General features: G+C 37.1%; 3 protein-coding genes across 4 annotated transcripts; 2 read left to right on the top strand and 1 right to left on the bottom strand.

Annotated features, from left to right (window-relative positions):
* LOC113870802 (ABC transporter B family member 21-like) lies at window positions 1–6,716 on the top strand. 2 transcript variants are annotated; one of them, XM_027507270.1, is made up of 13 exons: window positions 1–183; window positions 1,083–1,415; window positions 1,523–1,577; window positions 1,683–1,858; window positions 1,957–2,178; window positions 2,321–2,559; window positions 2,712–3,237; window positions 3,340–3,613; window positions 3,789–4,654; window positions 4,763–5,029; window positions 5,130–5,393; window positions 5,475–5,768; window positions 6,134–6,716. In XM_027507270.1, exons 2-13 carry the CDS (start codon window positions 1,110–1,112, stop codon window positions 6,488–6,490), a joined length of 3,846 nt encoding a protein of 1,281 aa, XP_027363071.1. In that variant the 5' UTR covers window positions 1–183; window positions 1,083–1,109; the 3' UTR covers window positions 6,491–6,716. The 2 variants fall into 2 exon arrangements, with proteins under 2 accessions (XP_027363071.1, XP_027363070.1); XM_027507269.1 differs by having other exon boundaries at window positions 134–271.
* Window positions 6,717–8,722: 2,006 nt separating this feature from the next.
* Window positions 8,723–12,719, bottom strand: LOC113872820 (L-cysteine desulfhydrase-like). Its single transcript, XM_027510653.1, has 2 exons — window positions 11,213–12,719; window positions 8,723–9,633 (listed from the first exon to the last, which is right to left on the bottom strand). The coding sequence occupies exon 1, from the start codon at window positions 12,646–12,648 to the stop codon at window positions 11,239–11,241; it is 1,410 nt and encodes a 469-aa protein (XP_027366454.1). The 5' UTR covers window positions 12,649–12,719; the 3' UTR covers window positions 8,723–9,633; window positions 11,213–11,238.
* Window positions 12,720–12,896: 177 nt separating this feature from the next.
* On the top strand, window positions 12,897–17,564 carry LOC113872819 (protein transport protein SEC23). The gene is made up of 5 exons (XM_027510652.1): window positions 12,897–13,334; window positions 13,596–15,416; window positions 16,224–16,340; window positions 16,605–16,676; window positions 16,819–17,564. Exons 1-5 carry the CDS (start codon window positions 13,011–13,013, stop codon window positions 16,954–16,956), a joined length of 2,472 nt encoding a protein of 823 aa, XP_027366453.1. The 5' UTR covers window positions 12,897–13,010; the 3' UTR covers window positions 16,957–17,564.
* Window positions 17,565–18,169: the final 605 nt, after the last annotated feature.

Below are 18,169 nucleotides of genomic sequence, written 5' to 3'. Positions count from 1 at the left end.
AATGGAGGGGTAGTTCCCCATCACGGACGAAGATGCTTGCACTCGAAGCAACAAGTTATAAGTGTGAACAATACTTTGTACAGAACAGAGCCACCATCGCCTTCACCCACCCACGGAGATCCCACAAACTCCTATTCTCAAAATTTCTATACTCTCTTATCTCTTTCACTTTTCATTCTCAAGGTAGTATCAATACCTCTCCTTTTCTCTCTCTTTCTTCTTCTTCCCTGTTTCGCTACACATTGCTCCTCATTTCCATGCGTTGAAATAGGTGCCACTTCTTTTTTCTTTTTATTCTGTGATGGATTTCACCTTGTCCGTAGCATTTTTTTTTGTCCTGGGTGTTTTTCTTTTTCTTTTATCAAAAAACAGCTGCTTTGAAACTTTGACTTTTAAGAAGTGCAACATTTTTCTTCCTTCTTCGTTTTCCTTCAAAAGAAGAGGATGGGCCGTTCCTCTTTCATTCTTTCTTTCTGCGGTGTGGTGCGGAACGAGACAAAACGAAGCATGTTTGCCGTTCTTCGTTTCTTGTCCGGATCCGCTAATTCAACTGTTTGCTTTCTTTTTCTTTTCTTTTTGTTTCTGCACCGAACCGCACATTTCAGGAAGTCAAATGTTTGGCTACAAAGTTGTACGAGTTATCAACGTAACACCTTTTGGTTTACATTCGTTACTCTGTTTATGATAAATCCAAGCTCTTACGATGGTTGTGAAGTTATTTCACTTTTGGAATTACTTGAAAGCTCACGTTGCTGTTTATCTCCAAATCTGGCTTCTCTTGCTTCAAGTTTCCGAGATTTTGGTTTCACATTCGGTTACACGTTTTGTGAATCCAAAAAAAATCATTAAAATGTCACCTGGCTCATGCAACTTGATTAGCCTTGAAACAAACTCACACCGATATCTTATTTTATACTCAATTTAATTTCACCAAACGTTGTTTAGCACTGCTTAGGCCAGACCTGATTCTGTAATTTTTTAATTTTTTATTGTTTATGTCAATTCTAAGCTACCAAGTTTGTGATCTTTTGAGGTGCTAATGTTTTCTGAGTTGATAATTGTGTTTCATTTTTTTGGCATAGTTGGAGCTTAGAAGGCACTGATCTGATATGGGTGTGGAGAAGGAGGAAGGTGACAAACATGACGAGGGAACTGTGTCAGAGAATCATGCAGAAAGCAGCACAAATGGGGAAAAGGCAGAAAAGAGCAAACAGAAAGAAAAACCTGAGACAGTTCCATTTCACAAGCTGTTCACCTTTGCAGACTCCACTGACATTCTGTTGATGACAGTTGGGACCATTGGTGCCATTGGAAATGGTTTGGGTTTGCCTCTCATGACGTTACTGTTCGGTCAAATGATTGATAGCTTCGGTAGTAACCAACGAAACCCGGATGTAGTGAAACAAGTGTCCAAGGTAAAACCACAAATAACAGAGTTTGTAAATATTTTAGAATAATTTAGTTATAATAATCTTTGTTTGTGTAACTGACATGGTTCATTTGTATTATGATAAAATTACAGGTTTCCTTGAAATTTGTATACTTGGCTGTAGGATGTGGGGTGGCAGCATTCCTACGTAAGTATAATTTATGTATGATTGTTAAGATCATTGCGGTTTGTGTTGACTCATTCGAGTTTGAAGACAAAACACTGAACTTGGGTGAACCATTTCATGTTTCAGAGGTGACTAGCTGGATGGTCACAGGAGAAAGACAGGCTGCACGAATAAGGGGATTGTATTTGAAAACTATTCTAAGACAAGATGTTGCTTTCTTTGATAAGGAAACAAACACAGGAGAGGTTGTAGGGAGGATGTCTGGTGATACGGTTCTTATACAAGATGCCATGGGTGAGAAGGTATGGTATGCTGCATGAACTAAATTGTAGATTTGACTGTAAATTATGAGCACAAAGCCACTCTTAAATATGCTGAAAATTTGGTTTCTTTTGAACAGGTTGGGAAATTTTTGCAGCTAATTTCAACATTCTTTGGGGGATTTGTGATAGCATTTGTTAAAGGGTGGCTTCTTACAGTTGTCATGTTGTCCACTCTTCCACTTCTTGCTATTTCAGGTGCTGCTATGGCTTTCATCATTAGCAAGATGGCTACTCGAGGTCAAACTGCTTATGCGAAAGCTGCTCATGTAGTTGAACAGACAATTGGCTCAATAAGGACTGTATGTTGTTCGTTAAAACTTAAGAATTTGATATCTATGAAATTTTATGGTTTCTTGGTTGAACGTGCTTATTTCTTAGTGCTTGCAGTGCACTTGACAGTGCTATGATGATCATATATTCTATCCTTGTATATATTTTCAGGTTGCATCCTTCACCGGTGAAAAGCAAGCAGTATCTAGTTATAGCAAATTTCTTGTAGATGCTTACAGATCAGGAATTCATGAAGGTTCCATAGCTGGATTGGGTCTAGGCACAGTTATGTTTGTTATTTTTTGTGGTTATGCTTTGGCTGTATGGTTTGGAGCAAAGATGATAATGGAGAAAGGATACAATGGTGGCACTGTAATTAATGTGATTATTGCTGTGTTAACCGCTTCAATGTAAGTAGTTTTTTTATTATGTATTTCCTCTAGCAAGGAAGTTTCAAAGTTCCTTGATTCTTTATCAAAATCAACACAACCACACACGACTTTAGAGTTAAACAGATTTATACCTCAACTTGTTTACACATAAATTTTTTTTCATATCTTAGGTCTCTCGGCCAAGCATCCCCTAGCATGAGTGCTTTTGCGGCTGGTCAGGCTGCAGCTTACAAAATGTTTGAGACAATTGAAAGGAAGCCAGAGATAGATGCTTATGATCCAAATGGAAAAATATTAGAAGATATACAGGGTGAAATACAGTTAAGGGATGTTTATTTCAGTTATCCAGCCAGACCTGAGGAATTGATATTCAATGGATTCTCTCTTCATATACCCAGTGGTACCACTGCAGCATTAGTTGGACAAAGTGGAAGTGGAAAGTCTACAGTTATCAGCTTGGTAGAGAGATTCTATGATCCACAGGCAGGTGAAGTTCTTATTGATGGTGTTAACTTGAAAGAGTTTCAGCTTAGGTGGATTAGAGGAAAAATTGGCCTTGTGAGCCAGGAGCCAGTGTTGTTTGCATCTAGCATTAAGGATAATATTGCATATGGAAAGGAGGGAGCAACAATTGAAGAGATAAGATCTGCATCTGAACTTGCAAATGCTGCTAAATTCATTGATAAACTTCCACAGGTCCTATTTTCTAGCCAGAGTACTTCAATTTCAAGGCCATTTCAGAATTTGTAATATTGGAACTTGTTTAAGTAACCTTGGGCCTTTTACTTCTGCATGCAGGGATTGAACACAATGGTTGGTGAGCACGGTACTCAGTTGTCTGGTGGACAGAAGCAGCGCATTGCCATTGCAAGAGCAATCCTGAAGGATCCTAGAATTTTACTTCTTGATGAAGCTACAAGTGCACTTGATGCAGAGTCTGAAAGGATAGTGCAAGAAGCTCTAGATAGAATCATGGTCAACAGAACTACTGTTATTGTGGCACATCGCTTGAGCACAGTGAGGAATGCTGATATGATTGCTGTAATCCATAAAGGGAAGATGGTTGAGAAAGGTACCACACAAGTTCATTGAAAAAGTTCCTTATCAATTTTCATTGACTCAATGTTGGCCATATCTGGATGATTAATTATTTCTGATTGTGATGCAATTTATGCAGAGTATAATTCAAATATCATAATTTTGTTTGCATATATATCTTACTGTAACTTTGTGTGTTTATTAATCAGGAACACACTCAGAATTACTTAAGGATCCTGAGGGAGCTTACACTCAACTTATACGCCTACAAGAAGTAAACAAGGAAGCAGAAGAAATTGCAGACAATCATAAGAGTGAACATTCTGCAGAATCCTTTAGACAATCTAGTCAAAGGAGGTCACTTCAAAGATCTATTAGTAGGGGATCATCCATAGGAAATAGTAGCCGCCACTCATTTTCAGTTTCCTTTGGTTTACCCACTGGAGTTAATGTCCCTGATCATGAACATGAAAACTTACAATCCAAAGAACAAGCACCAGAGGTTCCACTCAGCCGCCTTGCTTCCCTCAACAAGCCAGAGATTCCAGTTCTTCTTATTGGATGTGTGGCTGCAATAGGAAATGGTGTTATACTTCCAATATTTGGTGTTTTGATTTCCAGTGTGATCAAAACATTTTATGAACCGTTTGATGAGATGAAAAAGGACTCCAAGTTTTGGGCATTGATGTTTATGACCCTTGGTCTTGCATCGTTCTTGATAATTCCAGCACGAGCATACTTTTTTTCTGTGGCTGGATGCAAGTTAATCCAACGTATCAGGCTAATATGTTTTGAGAAGGTGGTCAACATGGAGGTTGGTTGGTTTGATGAACCTGAAAACTCAAGTGGCGCTGTTGGTGCAAGGCTCTCAGCTGATGCTGCTTCTGTGCGTGCTCTTGTTGGTGATGCACTGGGACTATTAGTTCAAAATTTAGCATCTGCATTGGCAGGTTTGATTATTGCTTTCGTTGCAAGTTGGGAGCTAGCATTTATTATTCTTGTCTTAATTCCCCTCATTGGAGTAAATGGGTATGTTCAAATGAAATTCATGAAAGGATTCAGTGCAGATGCAAAGGTTAGTTTATTTTCCATTGATATACCAAGTTATATATAGGTACCAAGTAGCTGCATTATTTAGTTTGAGGCAAATTCTTAATATAGTAATGGTTGTTTGCGGCTGCAGATGATGTACGAGGAAGCAAGCCAAGTTGCTAATGATGCAGTTGGAAGTATAAGAACAGTAGCTTCTTTCTGTGCTGAAGATAAGGTTATGGAACTATACAGGAAAAAATGTGAAGGCCCTATGAAAACAGGGATACGACAAGGGTTAATTAGTGGATCAGGATTTGGGGTTTCATTTTTCTTACTGTTTAGTGTCTACGCAACTAGTTTCTATGCAGGAGCTAGACTAGTGGACGCTGGGAAGGCAACATTCTCAGATGTTTTCCGGGTACAAAATCCTTCATACTTGTCAAAATTTTATTATATAGACTTTTGTTGGAAAATAAGTGTGAAGAGTATTGCATTCCAACAGTTTTCATGTTTTGCAGGTTTTCTTTGCGTTAACTATGGCAGCTATTGGAGTTTCCCAATCAAGCTCCTTTGCTCCTGACTCAAGCAAAGCCAAGTCAGCTACTGCTTCTATATTTGGAATGATTGATAAGAAGTCAAAGATAGACCCAAGTGATGAGTCTGGCACCACATTGGATAGTGTTCAGGGAGAAATTGAGCTTCGTCATGTGAGTTTCAAGTATCCATCTAGGCCTGATATACCGATTTTCCGAGACCTCAGCTTGGTTATTCATTCTGGCAAGGTAAAATTTTTTGCTTTTATTTTTAATCTCCATTTCATTTCAAATGTTAACTGAAAAGTGCATACAAAATTGTTGTTTCAGACGGTGGCCCTTGTTGGTGAAAGCGGAAGTGGCAAATCCACTGTGATTGCCTTGTTGCAAAGATTTTATGATCCTGATTCAGGGCAAATCACCCTTGATGGGATAGAAATTCGGGAGTTAAAGCTCAAGTGGTTAAGGCAGCAAATGGGTCTTGTAAGCCAAGAGCCAGTATTGTTCAATGACACCATCCGTGCTAACATTGCCTATGGTAAAGGAGGCAATGCAACTGAAGCAGAAATCATAGCTGCAGCAGAATTGGCCAATGCCCACAAGTTCGTTAGTAGCTTACACCAGGTAAGATAAATAATCCCATTTGGTTGAATTTAAACATCTTAAAAATTATATTTTTATATTCTTAATGAAATAAATACTAGTTTTTAATAAAAATGTACTAATTTCATTACTTATTTTCAATCTTAAAGGCTGAGCTTAATAAATTTTATTAATGAATAAATAAAAATACTGCAAAATATCTCACTTATTTCATTTTTTTGCGGCATATATATATCTCCAAAAATGCATCTTAAATAATGCTACAGAAAATATTTTCGTTTTGTTATTATATGTTTTCGCAATATTTGAAGTGGACTTTTATCTTATTGGGTGAATTGTGCACATTGACAAATGTGTTTGACTTTACGTGTTTGGTCGTATGACAGGGTTATGATACTGTAGTGGGGGAGAGGGGAACACAATTATCTGGTGGGCAAAAGCAACGGGTAGCCATTGCACGAGCGATTATTAAAAGTCCAAAGATATTGCTTCTGGATGAGGCCACTAGTGCATTAGACGCTGAGTCAGAGAGGGTTGTTCAAGATGCACTGGACAAAGTCATGGTGAACAGAACCACTGTGGTTGTGGCCCATCGTCTATCTACAATAAAAAATGCAGATTTGATTGCTGTTGTGAAAAATGGAGTTATAGTGGAGAAAGGAAGGCACGAAACACTCATCAACGTCAATGGTGGATTTTATGCTTCCTTAGTCCAACTCCACACAAGTGCTTCAACAGTATGAGTTTTGCGGCTTTTCCCTTACTCCCTTCTTTTCTCTATTCTTTCTGCTAAAATTTGAGAAGTTCAACAAAAGATCAATACCTAATCTTTGTTTCAATTTTCATGTAAGAAAATCGATTCGTGCTATCATTAATGGTAGCGTGTACTTCACAATAGCCGACCAAAAAAATGTGTACAATGATTGAACTTCCTACAACAGTTTGATAGCAATATAGCAAATTTTTACCAACACTACCGTTTCAGGTATCTGTTTTTTTTTTTTTTCCAACTTTATTATAGTATTTTCCGAATAGAGTCCTATTTTTCTTCAATCCTATTATTGGCATCAGTCCTGCAATTATTTTTCTTAACCAATGCTTAGATGTTGTCACTTAAATTACATGTGAAGAGATGATACGGAAAGGACGATATGTAACTAACATTCAAGTAAATATTTATATTCAAAGCACAGTAGAGAGAGCATCACAGTTTTTCTATAAAGATTAACGGCGCGTCTATAATTTCAATTCTATGAGACTATTTTCCACCCACCCAATCAAGTGGACCTCTCTGTAATTTTTGTGTCTGTTCTTTTAATATATATTTTCAATTCTGCCAGTCACAATTTTCTCTCTCTAATCAATCAGTTTACTATTAAAGCTGTTACCAAAGCAAAGTTTGCTGTTAAAGCCACTTGAAATGAAAATGGATTCCAGCGATATAAACAAGTATTTAATTTATTAAAATCGTTAGAGAATTTATATTATATTATATTTTAGAAATAACTAAAGCATTTCATTTTTAAATCAATATAATATAAATTAAAAGAATGAATGTATTTACTTATATAAGTGAAAACTGAATATTTTGTTGATATATTTTTTATGATAAATAATAATATAAAAGATATTAATAATTAATATATCTAAAAATATTTATTTTTTTATATGAAAAATATTAATATAATTATATTTTTTATTTTACAACTAAATAGAATTGACTTTGATTTTTAATTGGAGGATTTTTTTAATAAAAAGTGAAATAACATTATTTTTGAACGATGAACTAAATAGAGACTAAAGAGACATTTGGTAAAAGGTTCAAAAGTAACGTGAAAATGGGACGGCATCTTCCCTATTACCTGATAGCGACACAATGCAAGTGTGAACGTCATCAATGACGAAATTGTAGTAATTATTAAAACTAAAAAAAGGTGCAAATTAACCTAACAATAACATATCCAAATGTTCATTCTAGAAGACAATGACGCCATCAGCTGTGTAATCAATTACAACCTCTGTATAGTGGGTTGAGTTAATAACTGCTTCAAGAAGTGACAAAATGGATTAACCTGTGTTGCTTCTGTTTAGTCTTACTCCTTCAGGAATGGATTAATGGACTAACAAGCCTACTTATTAGAAACATTAAAAACCTAAAACAAAAACATAAAATGGGCTGACATGTAGGTCCATCTAAAAATAATTTTAAAAATTTAAAATATAAAAACTTATAAGAATTATTAAAATAATATTAGGTTAATAATTTAAATTGTTATTATTAATTAATAGATAATTATATTTCATTTATTTTTTAAATCTCTATTGGTAAGTATAGAAATTCTAACAACCGAGTTTAGGTAGGTTAAACAAGCATGCATGAAAATAACAATATAATATAAAAAATAAATAATTTTTTTTGTAAATTAAAAATAATTTATCTTTTTAAATTTTAAAGATGTTAAATAAGAAAGCCTCTAAAAGAAATAAATTATTTGTAATTTATAAAAGAATTTCAAATTTATCCCAGTTATCACACGTCTAGAAACATCACACAATCTCATCGGCAAAATAAAAACTGCATTGAAAATTTGAAATTTGCGCTTAAATGCATTTGTCTGAGATTCAGATGTAACGTTAATGGATAGCCTTTTCAGCCATAATATTTGACTGATCCATTCCAAATCACAAATTCACATTAATCATTATGCTTAATAGTCGACTTATTAACAAATAACAGTTGACTGATGAGAAGGAGTTTTATCATCAGGTTCATGTTAATCGGTATTTTAGAAATATCAATATATAATAGTTATTATGATAGCGATGAAGATGATGCAGAAATGAGACCTACATTTAAAGCTATAACTGGGCCAGCGAAGGGCACTTCAATCTTCAGTCTAAAATGACCCAATTCCAAACTCATTGGTTGCCGTACGTGAGTGTAAGTGTAAGTGAAATAAAAATCAATATATGCCATTTAAATGACAATTGGGAGGATGCATAATAACTTATTTCATTGGAAAATTAAAGACGCACTAACCAGTAGAATGTGTTCCTTTCAAGAATACCAATGCCTCACAAAGATGTAAGAAGCGTGCGCGTGTTCTTTGCGATTAATGCTTGCATTGTCTCACAAGGTTAAATTGTTGTTACACAAGAGAAGTCAACCAACTTTTCATAAATCTAATTGCTCCAAATCCAACTTATACGCTTCCAACCAGACTGTTAGTAATAAGGCTTTGTAGATAGTAGCCATTAGTTAAGATCTGATGCTGAAAATATTTGTTCCGCTCAGGTATTGCTACCCCCAGCTGAAAGATGGTGTAAGCTAAATACAGCCGCTGCCATCTCTAGGGATTATAGGTTAACGAGTTATAAAATACACTACAACATCAAAAGGCATAATTTAATTTTACATGCAGTAACATATATTTGCAATACTCATTTCTGAATTCACTACGTTGATCAGTAAACAAAATGGCTACTACCGTGCCTTAGTCCATCGTATAGAAGAGTTATCCAGTTTTGGTTTTTAGTGTCAAGGCAGGATTCAAACATGCTTTGCCCCAATTACCAAGAAGCAAACCTATACATACAAACCAGTAGCCAAGGATTGAGAGGCAATTAGCTCATGAATGAAACTTAGTCAAGAACTAAAGAATGCTGCTGATATACATCTTCTCACGGCCCCAAAAACCAGAACTAGAAAAAAAACGCCTCGCAAATATCAGCTTGCTTAATTTCAATATGTAACTGTCAGAATCCCTACTGAGCTCTGTAGTGGCATGCAGAAGATCCCCTTTATTCTACAATAATTACGCAACCCAGCAAACATATTTAACCTTGTATAGGTTCTTCCATGAGGGCTCTTAACATTTTCCATTACCTGTCATATCAATAGCACAAAATCTTTCAGTAATCATAGCACAAATAATCAAGAGCAAAGGCTTCAAGTACTTAAATTCGTACAAGTTAAGCTACTGTACTGATAAAGCTAATTCAAGGATTCAAAGATACACTGCCACATAGGTAGCACACAGTTGCAAAGAACAAAACTCACCTTTTAGCATTAATATTGGCATGAATTAACCCCTCCCTTCAAAAAATGAAAGACAAAAAAATATTGCACAAAGCTGTAATTACAGAGTATCAAAGATAATATGTAAGGGCGTTCCCAAACCAATCTAATCCAATGTAAACAGCAAAACTCGAACTGAAAAATTGAAAACCAAATTAACGGCAAACGGAAAAAATTTCCACTTTATTACCCGAATATATCACAAAATAAATTAAAAAGGTCAACAAGGATACCTACAGTTTCTGACTGATATATGCTAAACTTTGACTGTTTAGTTAACAATAGCTTTACAGACTCAGGCCACAGTTCTACATTGTTTAGGTCCTGGCAAGAAAATCCAACTATTCTACAAACATTCTTTAAACCCAATCCATTAGCATAACTTATATCACAACAACAACCAAGCCTTATCCCACTAAGTGAGGTCCCTTAACATAACTTATAATGAAATCCTATTAAAAATGCCATGTGCTTTACACTGAATGGATGTCAGGAGCCTACTATTAAATCAAACCACAGGGTTGACCTAAAATCAAATTAAATATATGGGATTTCGTTCCAACTAAATGCACCATAGTGTGCACAGTGCCACAAAAATTTACCTTCTTCAATCACTTCTATGAAAACTATGAAAGCTTGTCATCAAGAACTGGTCCAGGGACTTGGGACATGCCCAACACTCACAATGTTAAATACTGGTTTAACAAAATAATCAATTTACTGAAGCAGCACAAATGGCCCTCCCTGTAAATGTTAGCAACTATGGGAAATTCTTTAGAATTGCCCAAAGACAGTCTGACACTTAAAGGAACCAAAAGTTCCATTAAAAGTGACTACATACATTTAAGTGATCATAATCTGTAAGCAGGGTTGAACAGAGCAAAAAATATATACAGGAAATAAAGAAACAAGAGGAAATACCAACTGTGAGGTCAGAAGTCAGCCAGTACACCCTCGAGATTTAAGAAAAAAAAAAATTTCGTATAAGTATCAATTATGGTAGTAAATATATCCACTCACTATCAAACCTGACCAATCATTTGGCATTTTGTGACACATCTATCGCAATTAATATCTCAGTTCCTACTATCAAATCTTAAGCAAATATACTTATAAAGCATACCCTTCCGCAATACAAGTAGAATCAATCATAGACAATACTGAGATCAAAGTTGTTGAATTGTAATATGAAGTTAGATTGATTAGTAGCTTCGAATAAAAATTCTTATTCAGTTTTTAAGAATTTCCGAGAAATTCTGACAATGCTTATTTTGTTTTGCAAAAACTAGAGGATGCAAGACAACAACAATGTGCCATATAAAACAAGCTGCTAAAGATAAAGCTAACACAAAACAAAATGCAGACTACAAGTGAGTAAAACCCATACCGCTTTCTTTATCTTCTTATTTGAAATCACTCCTTTGGAAGCTCACTGCAAATTTTTCCGTCTTCCAAAAGCTGATTAATTGCATTCTTAAGCCTATGATAGTCGTCAACAGTGTTATAAATTTGATGAGATATGCGGACATAACCAGTTATAAACCCATCCTTGTCCCTGGGATCCCTGTCACAAATCCTCAAAGCCTGGTAATATATAGGAACTTCAATACCATGATAGACCCTGAGGTATGACCTTAACCTCAAGGCATCATCATCACTCATCACACAGAGTGTAGAAGGTAACCCCACCATAATCATGCTAGCACACATTCCAGGAGGCGACCCTAGAATCGTTCCCCAAGACTCTGCCAACATGTTCCCCATTTTAACAACCCCATCATGGTTCCTCTTCATAATACCCTCAATCCCACCTTCAAACCGATCCACGAACTCCAAAATCGATGGCACCACAAGCTGGGGACTATAGTCTCGCATCCCAACCCACGCACTCTCAACCGGTAACCCCTTCCCGTATTCATGCGAAACGACCGGATGGTGCACGTCGTTCGAGTTCTTACTGTACAAAAACGCCACCGAAGGCGGAGAAAAGAACCACTTGTACAAGTTGCTGACGTAAAAATCAGCCCCAATTTCCTTAACATCGACGCGCAAGCTTCCAATGGCGTGAGCTCCGTCGACGAAAACCTGGTCCACTCCTTCCTCTCTGCAAACTCTGATCAATTCGCGAACGGGGAGAACAACAGAAGGCATCGATGTTATGTGATCGATCATCGCTAACCTAACTCTTCCCCCGTTAAGTTTACCTCGCTCGAGTCCTTTCTTGAACTCTGCTATGATTTCTTCGTCGGAGCGAACCGGAAACGGTAGCTGAACTTCCACGACGGAGCCGCCGACCGGAGTGACGTAGGCTTCGATGGATTTTTTGACGGCTTGGTAGGCGCAATGGAACATTATGACAGTATCGTTTTTCTTGAAGTTGCCGCCGGCAAAACGCCGACCGATCTGCTGGAGAACGATGGCGGCAGCCGTGGTGGCGTTGTCGACGAGCGAGACGTCATCGACGTGGTCGGCATTGATGATGTCTTTGACGACGGCGCGTGAGTCGAGAATTCCCTTTCGGAGCGTGTTGAAGAAGAAATCATCAGGTTGCTGGAGGAAGCGGAGCTGCCAGGCGTTCTGAGCGGTGAGGACGGAGCGTGGACAGCTTCCGAAGCTGCCGTTGTTGATTCTAGCTATGCCAGGTTGGTGATGGGAAAATTCCTGGCGAATCTCAGGTTCGGAAATAGGGCGCGTGAGCTTCGGTTTCTTCGCGGCCCGGTGGTCGTGGTCGTTGTCCTCGACGGTGCCGTTTCGAGGGTCGTCGTTGTCCATGGTTGGGTTCGGATGGGGTGGAATGTTAGGGTTTTGTGGAAACGTGATCATTCGTGGGAATTTGTGGTGTCTAGGGTTCAGTGGTTGGCGATGGCATGTTAGAAGAACGGTGAGAGTGTCGTTACTCGTGATTTCATTTTTTAAAATATTTTTTTGACTTATTAGATTTTATATAAATTTTTAAGAAGAAATAGAGACGACGACGTTTACGCTTCGGTCTCGTTTGTCTTTAGCTGGATCCTGGTTGGGCCTGACCCGTGAGGCTTCCTAGTCCAGCAAATGTCTGAAGAAGAAGTGGAGGAACAGAACATGTGAAAGGGTGAAAGTGGAAGGCATGTTTATGTTCCTTCTCTACCCGCTCAAACTCAGTCCAATGACCATTAGAGGAATTTGGCATTTGTGTTCTTGAATCAATGTCTAATTCAATGTTGCAACAAGACCATTCATCTTCATCATCCCCTTCCGTTAGGAATGGAGGCCCCGTTCCTCACTTGAGCACCCCTCCTGGACCACCTGTTTTTACTTCTCCTGTTCGTCCTGCTGCTGTTCCTTTCCGCACCTCACCTGTCTCGCCTCAGCCGCCTGCTTTTTCTTCCCACTCCGCTTTCCCAACGCCATCCCCGCCACATTTCTCCAATGGATCTTTTCAGTTGCAGCCCCAAGTTTCTCATGCTATAGAGGCTCATGTTCCCGCAGCTGCTGAAGAATCAAACTTTGTTCGCTTCTCAGCTAGCAAGGTACTATATTCTTTCTTCTAATTAACGCTCCTGTTGATTTTTTTTTTTCATTAAGTACCTGAATTTTGTCACCAGTGAAATTTATTTTGTTTTGCTAATGATTTGATTATCTGAACTTGCAATCATGCCTAGGCTTTTATTTCTCCTGTAATTGGGACATCATTCTCATGCGTCTTTTAATTTTCTTTTCTTTTTAGACGCCACTTTTTTTTTTAAATGATCCTTCATGTTTCGACTTTTTACTTTCCCTTTAATAAATAGGTGTTGAAGCAGAAGAAACAGGCTAATGTACCCAGTTTGGGTTTCGGGGCGTTGCTCTCTCCAGGGAGGGAGGTCTTAGCAGGTCCGCAAGTAATTCAGCGCGATCCACATCGCTGCAAAAGCTGTGGAGCTTTTGCAAATATCTATTGCAACATATTGCTTGGATCAGGCCAGTGGCAGTGTGTAATATGTTCGAAACTGAATATAAGTGATGGTGAGTACATTGCTCCCAAGAAGGAAGATCTTCGCATATTTCCAGAACTGTCATCATCCATGGTTGACTATGTTCAAACTGGGAACAAGAGACCTGGTTTTGTGCCAGTTTCAGATTCGAGAATGTCTGCACCAATTGTTCTTGTGATAGATGAATGTTTAGATGAATCTCATCTGCAGCATTTACAGAGTTCTTTGCATGCTTTTGTTGATTCTCTCCCTCCAACAACGCGTGTAGGAATTGTAGTATATGGCCGTACTGTCTCAGTTTATGATTTTTCAGAGGAGTCAATTGCATATGCTGATGTGCTTCCCGGGGACAAGCCACAAAATCTGGAATCTTTGAAAGGATTGATTTATGGTACTGGCTTATACTTGGCACCAATGCATGCTTCATTGCCTGTAGCACATACCATATTTTCATCTCTGCGGCCCTACAAAATGAAAATACCAGAAGCTTCCAGAGATCGGTGTCTAGGAACTGCTGTTGAGGTTGCTCTTGCTATAATTCAGGGCCCATCTGCAGATCTGTCCCGAGGGGTGGTCAAAAGGTCAGGTGGTAATAACAGAATTATTGTCTGTGCTGGTGGACCAAACACTTATGGACCTGGGTCTGTTCCTCATTCTCTTAGTCACCCTAATTATCCTTATATGGAAAAGACGGCATTAAAATGGATGGAGAATCTAGGTCGTGAGGCTCATCATCATAATACTGTAGTTGACATTTTATGTGCTGGAACCTGCCCTGTAAGAGTTCCTATTTTACAGCCTCTTGCAAAAGCATCGGGTGGAGTTTTGGTTCTCCATGATGATTTCGGGGAAGCCTTTGGTGTTAACTTGCAGAGGGCAGCCACCAGATCAGCAGGCTCTCATGGGCTGTTAGAATTACGCATGTCCAGTAGTATTCTGGTAACTCAAGTTGTGGGTCCTGGTGAAGAGGCTCATGTAGACACCCACGAGACTTTTAGAAATGATACAGCGCTTTATATTCAAATGTTGAGTGTTGAAGAGACACAAAGCTTCTCTCTCTCCATGGAAACTAAAGGAGATATCAAAAATGACTTTGTTTTTTTCCAGTTTGCAATTCAATATTCAAATGTATATCAAGCCAATGTGTCAAGGGTCATTACTGTTAGACTGCCAACTGTAGATAGTATTTCAGCATATCTTGAGAGTATTCAGGATGATGTAGCTGCTGTCCTCATTGCGAAGAGGACTCTGTTACGAGCCAAAAACCATTCTGATGTAATTGACATGCGAGCATCGATAGATGAAAGAATCAAGGATATAGCTCTAAAATTTGGCTCCCAATTACCCAAATCAAAACTTCACTGTTTTCCAAAGGAGCTTTCTCTCTTACCAGAGCTTCTTTTCCATCTCAAAAGAGGACCCCTATTGGGGAGCATTGTTGGCCATGAAGATGAGAGGTCTGTGCTGCGGAACCTGTTTCTGAATGCATCCTTCGATCTGTCACTGCGAATGGTGGCTCCTCGTTGTCTAATGCACAGGGAGGGGGGGACTTTTGAGGAGCTACCAGCTTATGATCTTGCTATGCAGTCTGATGCTGCTGTTATTCTTGACCATGGCACTGATGTCTTCATTTGGTTGGTAGGCACTTGGTATCCTCTTTCTGTTCTAGGCTTCTAGCATGACATCTTAGTTGAACTATGAACTATGGTGTTGTAAATAAATTATTTTTTCTTTACTGTTTTATATCTCCTTTTGGCAGATCATGGTGCTAAATGAAACTAATTTTAGTTACTACACTCCTTCCCTCAAGCTTTTTTGAGGTTTTTTCTTGGGGGGCGGAGGTACATAAGCCTTTTTGAAGTTACTATAGCAAATAATCATACATGATATTTTATGGCCATGTACAATTAATAGAATAAAAAAGAAATTTGAATGGTAATGGATTCGATGTATTGAATTTTAAATGTAGAAATCATATTTGGTCTGGTGTGATGACTTTTTACCTTAGCAGAATGGAAGGTTTGAGTCATCTTTGTTATGTTTGACCTTATATTTTGAGGTCCGAGTACAAGTTTCTAATTAATACTTCAGGCTTAAGTGCACCTTTTGTCCTCTTATAAGTTTTACCAGAATTTGATTGGCACCTCTTTCCAGTTATAATAATATTACTCCTGTATTTTCCAAATTGATGCAATCTAGTCCTCCGATGAATTTGCTGTTGATAAGCATAATTCAGCGTATACTTTGCATTGATCAACATAATATTCATTTACTTCTAAGTTGTACATATTTGACATTTAGAACCATGATGTTTGAGACCACAATAAATTAGATATTGTTCTGTATGTTTCTGGTTTCTTTCTCTCTTTAGAATATCATTTTCTTACCTTTTTTCTTTTATGTCTAATTGTTTCAAAACTTTTCAATATTGACTGTTGTTCTTAGGGTGCTGAACTTGCAGCTGATGAAGCAAGAAGTTCTACTGCTTTAGCAGCTTGTCGGACATTGGCTGAAGAGCTTACTGAATTCCGTTTTCCAGCTCCTCGCATCCTAGCATTTAAGGTTTGTGTTCTTTATTATTCACTCACTATGTTTGGTTCCTCTAAAGTGAAGGATGCACTTTATATGTTGAAGTGTGAAGATATAACCAATCAACTGTTGATATAGTGACGAAATATATACATGTATAACAAACTATGAGTTCATTAAAATCTACTTTTTTAATTTTGTAATCAACGGCACTGCACTTTAGACCTAGATCTTCACATGTTTTTAGTTCCATCTCCTGATTAGAAGTTAAATTTCAACAATGCACATTTGTGACAGGAGGGTAGCTCACAGGCTCGATATTTTGTCTCTCGAGTAATACCTGCACACAGGGATCCTCCTTATGAACAGGTGAGGAATGCTTCATGTTTTCTCTTGTGAAACTGAAAACATCTTTTTTTTTTCAATTACTGCACTGCCAACAAGTTCCCTGTGTATCATGAATATTTGTAGAGGGTTCCTGCTTACATATTGAACTTAAAAACTTTGGCAGGAGGCAAGATTCCCGCAACTTAGGTCATTGACAACGGAACAGCGGACAAAGCTAAAAAGCAGTTTCCTTCACTTCGATGATCCTAGCTTCTGTGAGTGGCTGCGAAGTTTGAAAGTGGTACCGCCACAACCAAGCTGATCATTCTGGTTTATGTCTTTGGTCGCCGATTTACCCTCCCAGGGGGCTCGTTTCGTATTCTTTATTTATATGATCATTTGTGTAATACCATGATCTTGCCCATGTCCTCTAAACTCTCGCTTATGTGCTTTCCATTGATTTCTTTTAACTTCTGAGGAATATGTTATAATTGTAACAGACGGATTTTAGTGTTCTTTTTTTCTGTTTTTCTTTTTTATAAAGGATGACTGACACAAATTGAAAAGAATGTGTCACAATTTACAGGACGGCTGCTAAGATGTTATCATAGAGGATAGAGCAATAAAGGATTCTCTCGTATCGTATTTATAATACTTATTGATTGCTAATGATTTTTCTTTTATGCCAGATTAAATACAAGAACTGCAAGTTCAGCTGACAGTACTACACTTTGAAACTACAGTGTATTTATAACGGGATGATGTGTAAGTTTTATGGGACAATATCATGTGAATAGAGATCTTGTACATAGTTTCATGAATTTTGGCAAGATTCTAAATATTTACTGTATGTTCATTTAAATTGTTGTCGCAAATGTTTCCTTTACACAGTCCAGTACTTTCCAAAAGAAATACATCTTTTTTCCATTGACAACAGGATTCTCAATTGTTACACTTACGCACTGTTTTAAATGAAATTGAAGAAAAAAGTAAAATTAAGTGATGAAAAAATGAACAAAAATATCCCCTTTTTCGCTATTTTTTTTATTGTGAAAGAAAATAGAGAAGAAAAGAACATTATGTAAGATAAACAGAAAAATTCATTACACAATCAGATATTGTACAAAAAATTATTGAGTAATTCTTGTTAGTTTATTGCCAAATATGAAAACTCTTCTGCATTTTCATACGTTCTAATACATTAAAATATCTATTTTCAAATGTAATTTAATTAATAATTAGAGAAAACTATAAGATTCTTTTTATTAAAATTATATTCTTTTCCTTAAATTTGATGATTTAGAGAAAATGTTTTGTGTAAGATTACACACACATAAATATAACATAATTAGAATATTTTCACTTATAAAAATAAATGGCAGACATATGTAATAAATATTTTTTCATAAAAAAAATATTATTTTAAAATACTTAATTCAATCTTAAAAAATAAACCAATAAAATCTTAAAATATATAAGATGAATATGAATAGAATTTGATAATCTAATATCTAAATTTAAACTTATTTAATGGG

Source organism: Abrus precatorius, unplaced genomic scaffold (assembly GCF_003935025.1).
Source record: "Abrus precatorius isolate BTA unplaced genomic scaffold, Abrus_2018 Scaffold7, whole genome shotgun sequence".
In the NCBI taxonomy this organism is placed as follows: domain Eukaryota; kingdom Viridiplantae; phylum Streptophyta; class Magnoliopsida; order Fabales; family Fabaceae; genus Abrus; species Abrus precatorius.
This window is presented reverse-complemented; position numbering and strand designations above follow the sequence as displayed.

Coding starts and splice junctions, on each gene's coding strand:
- LOC113872819 (XM_027510652.1), top strand. CDS start 13,011: ATGTCTAATTCAATGTTGCAACAAGACCATTCATCTTCATCATCCCCT. Junction 15,417..16,223: donor CTGATGTCTTCATTTGGTTG/GTAGGCACTTGG, acceptor TGTTGTTCTTAG/GGTGCTGAACTTGCAGCTGA. Junction 16,341..16,604: donor CTCGCATCCTAGCATTTAAG/GTTTGTGTTCTT, acceptor CATTTGTGACAG/GAGGGTAGCTCACAGGCTCG.
- LOC113872820 (XM_027510653.1), bottom strand. CDS start 12,648: ATGATCACGTTTCCACAAAACCCTAACATTCCACCCCATCCGAACCCA.
- LOC113870802 (XM_027507270.1), top strand. CDS start 1,110: ATGGGTGTGGAGAAGGAGGAAGGTGACAAACATGACGAGGGAACTGTG. Junction 1,416..1,522: donor TAGTGAAACAAGTGTCCAAG/GTAAAACCACAA, acceptor ATAAAATTACAG/GTTTCCTTGAAATTTGTATA. Junction 5,030..5,129: donor CATTCTCAGATGTTTTCCGG/GTACAAAATCCT, acceptor CATGTTTTGCAG/GTTTTCTTTGCGTTAACTAT.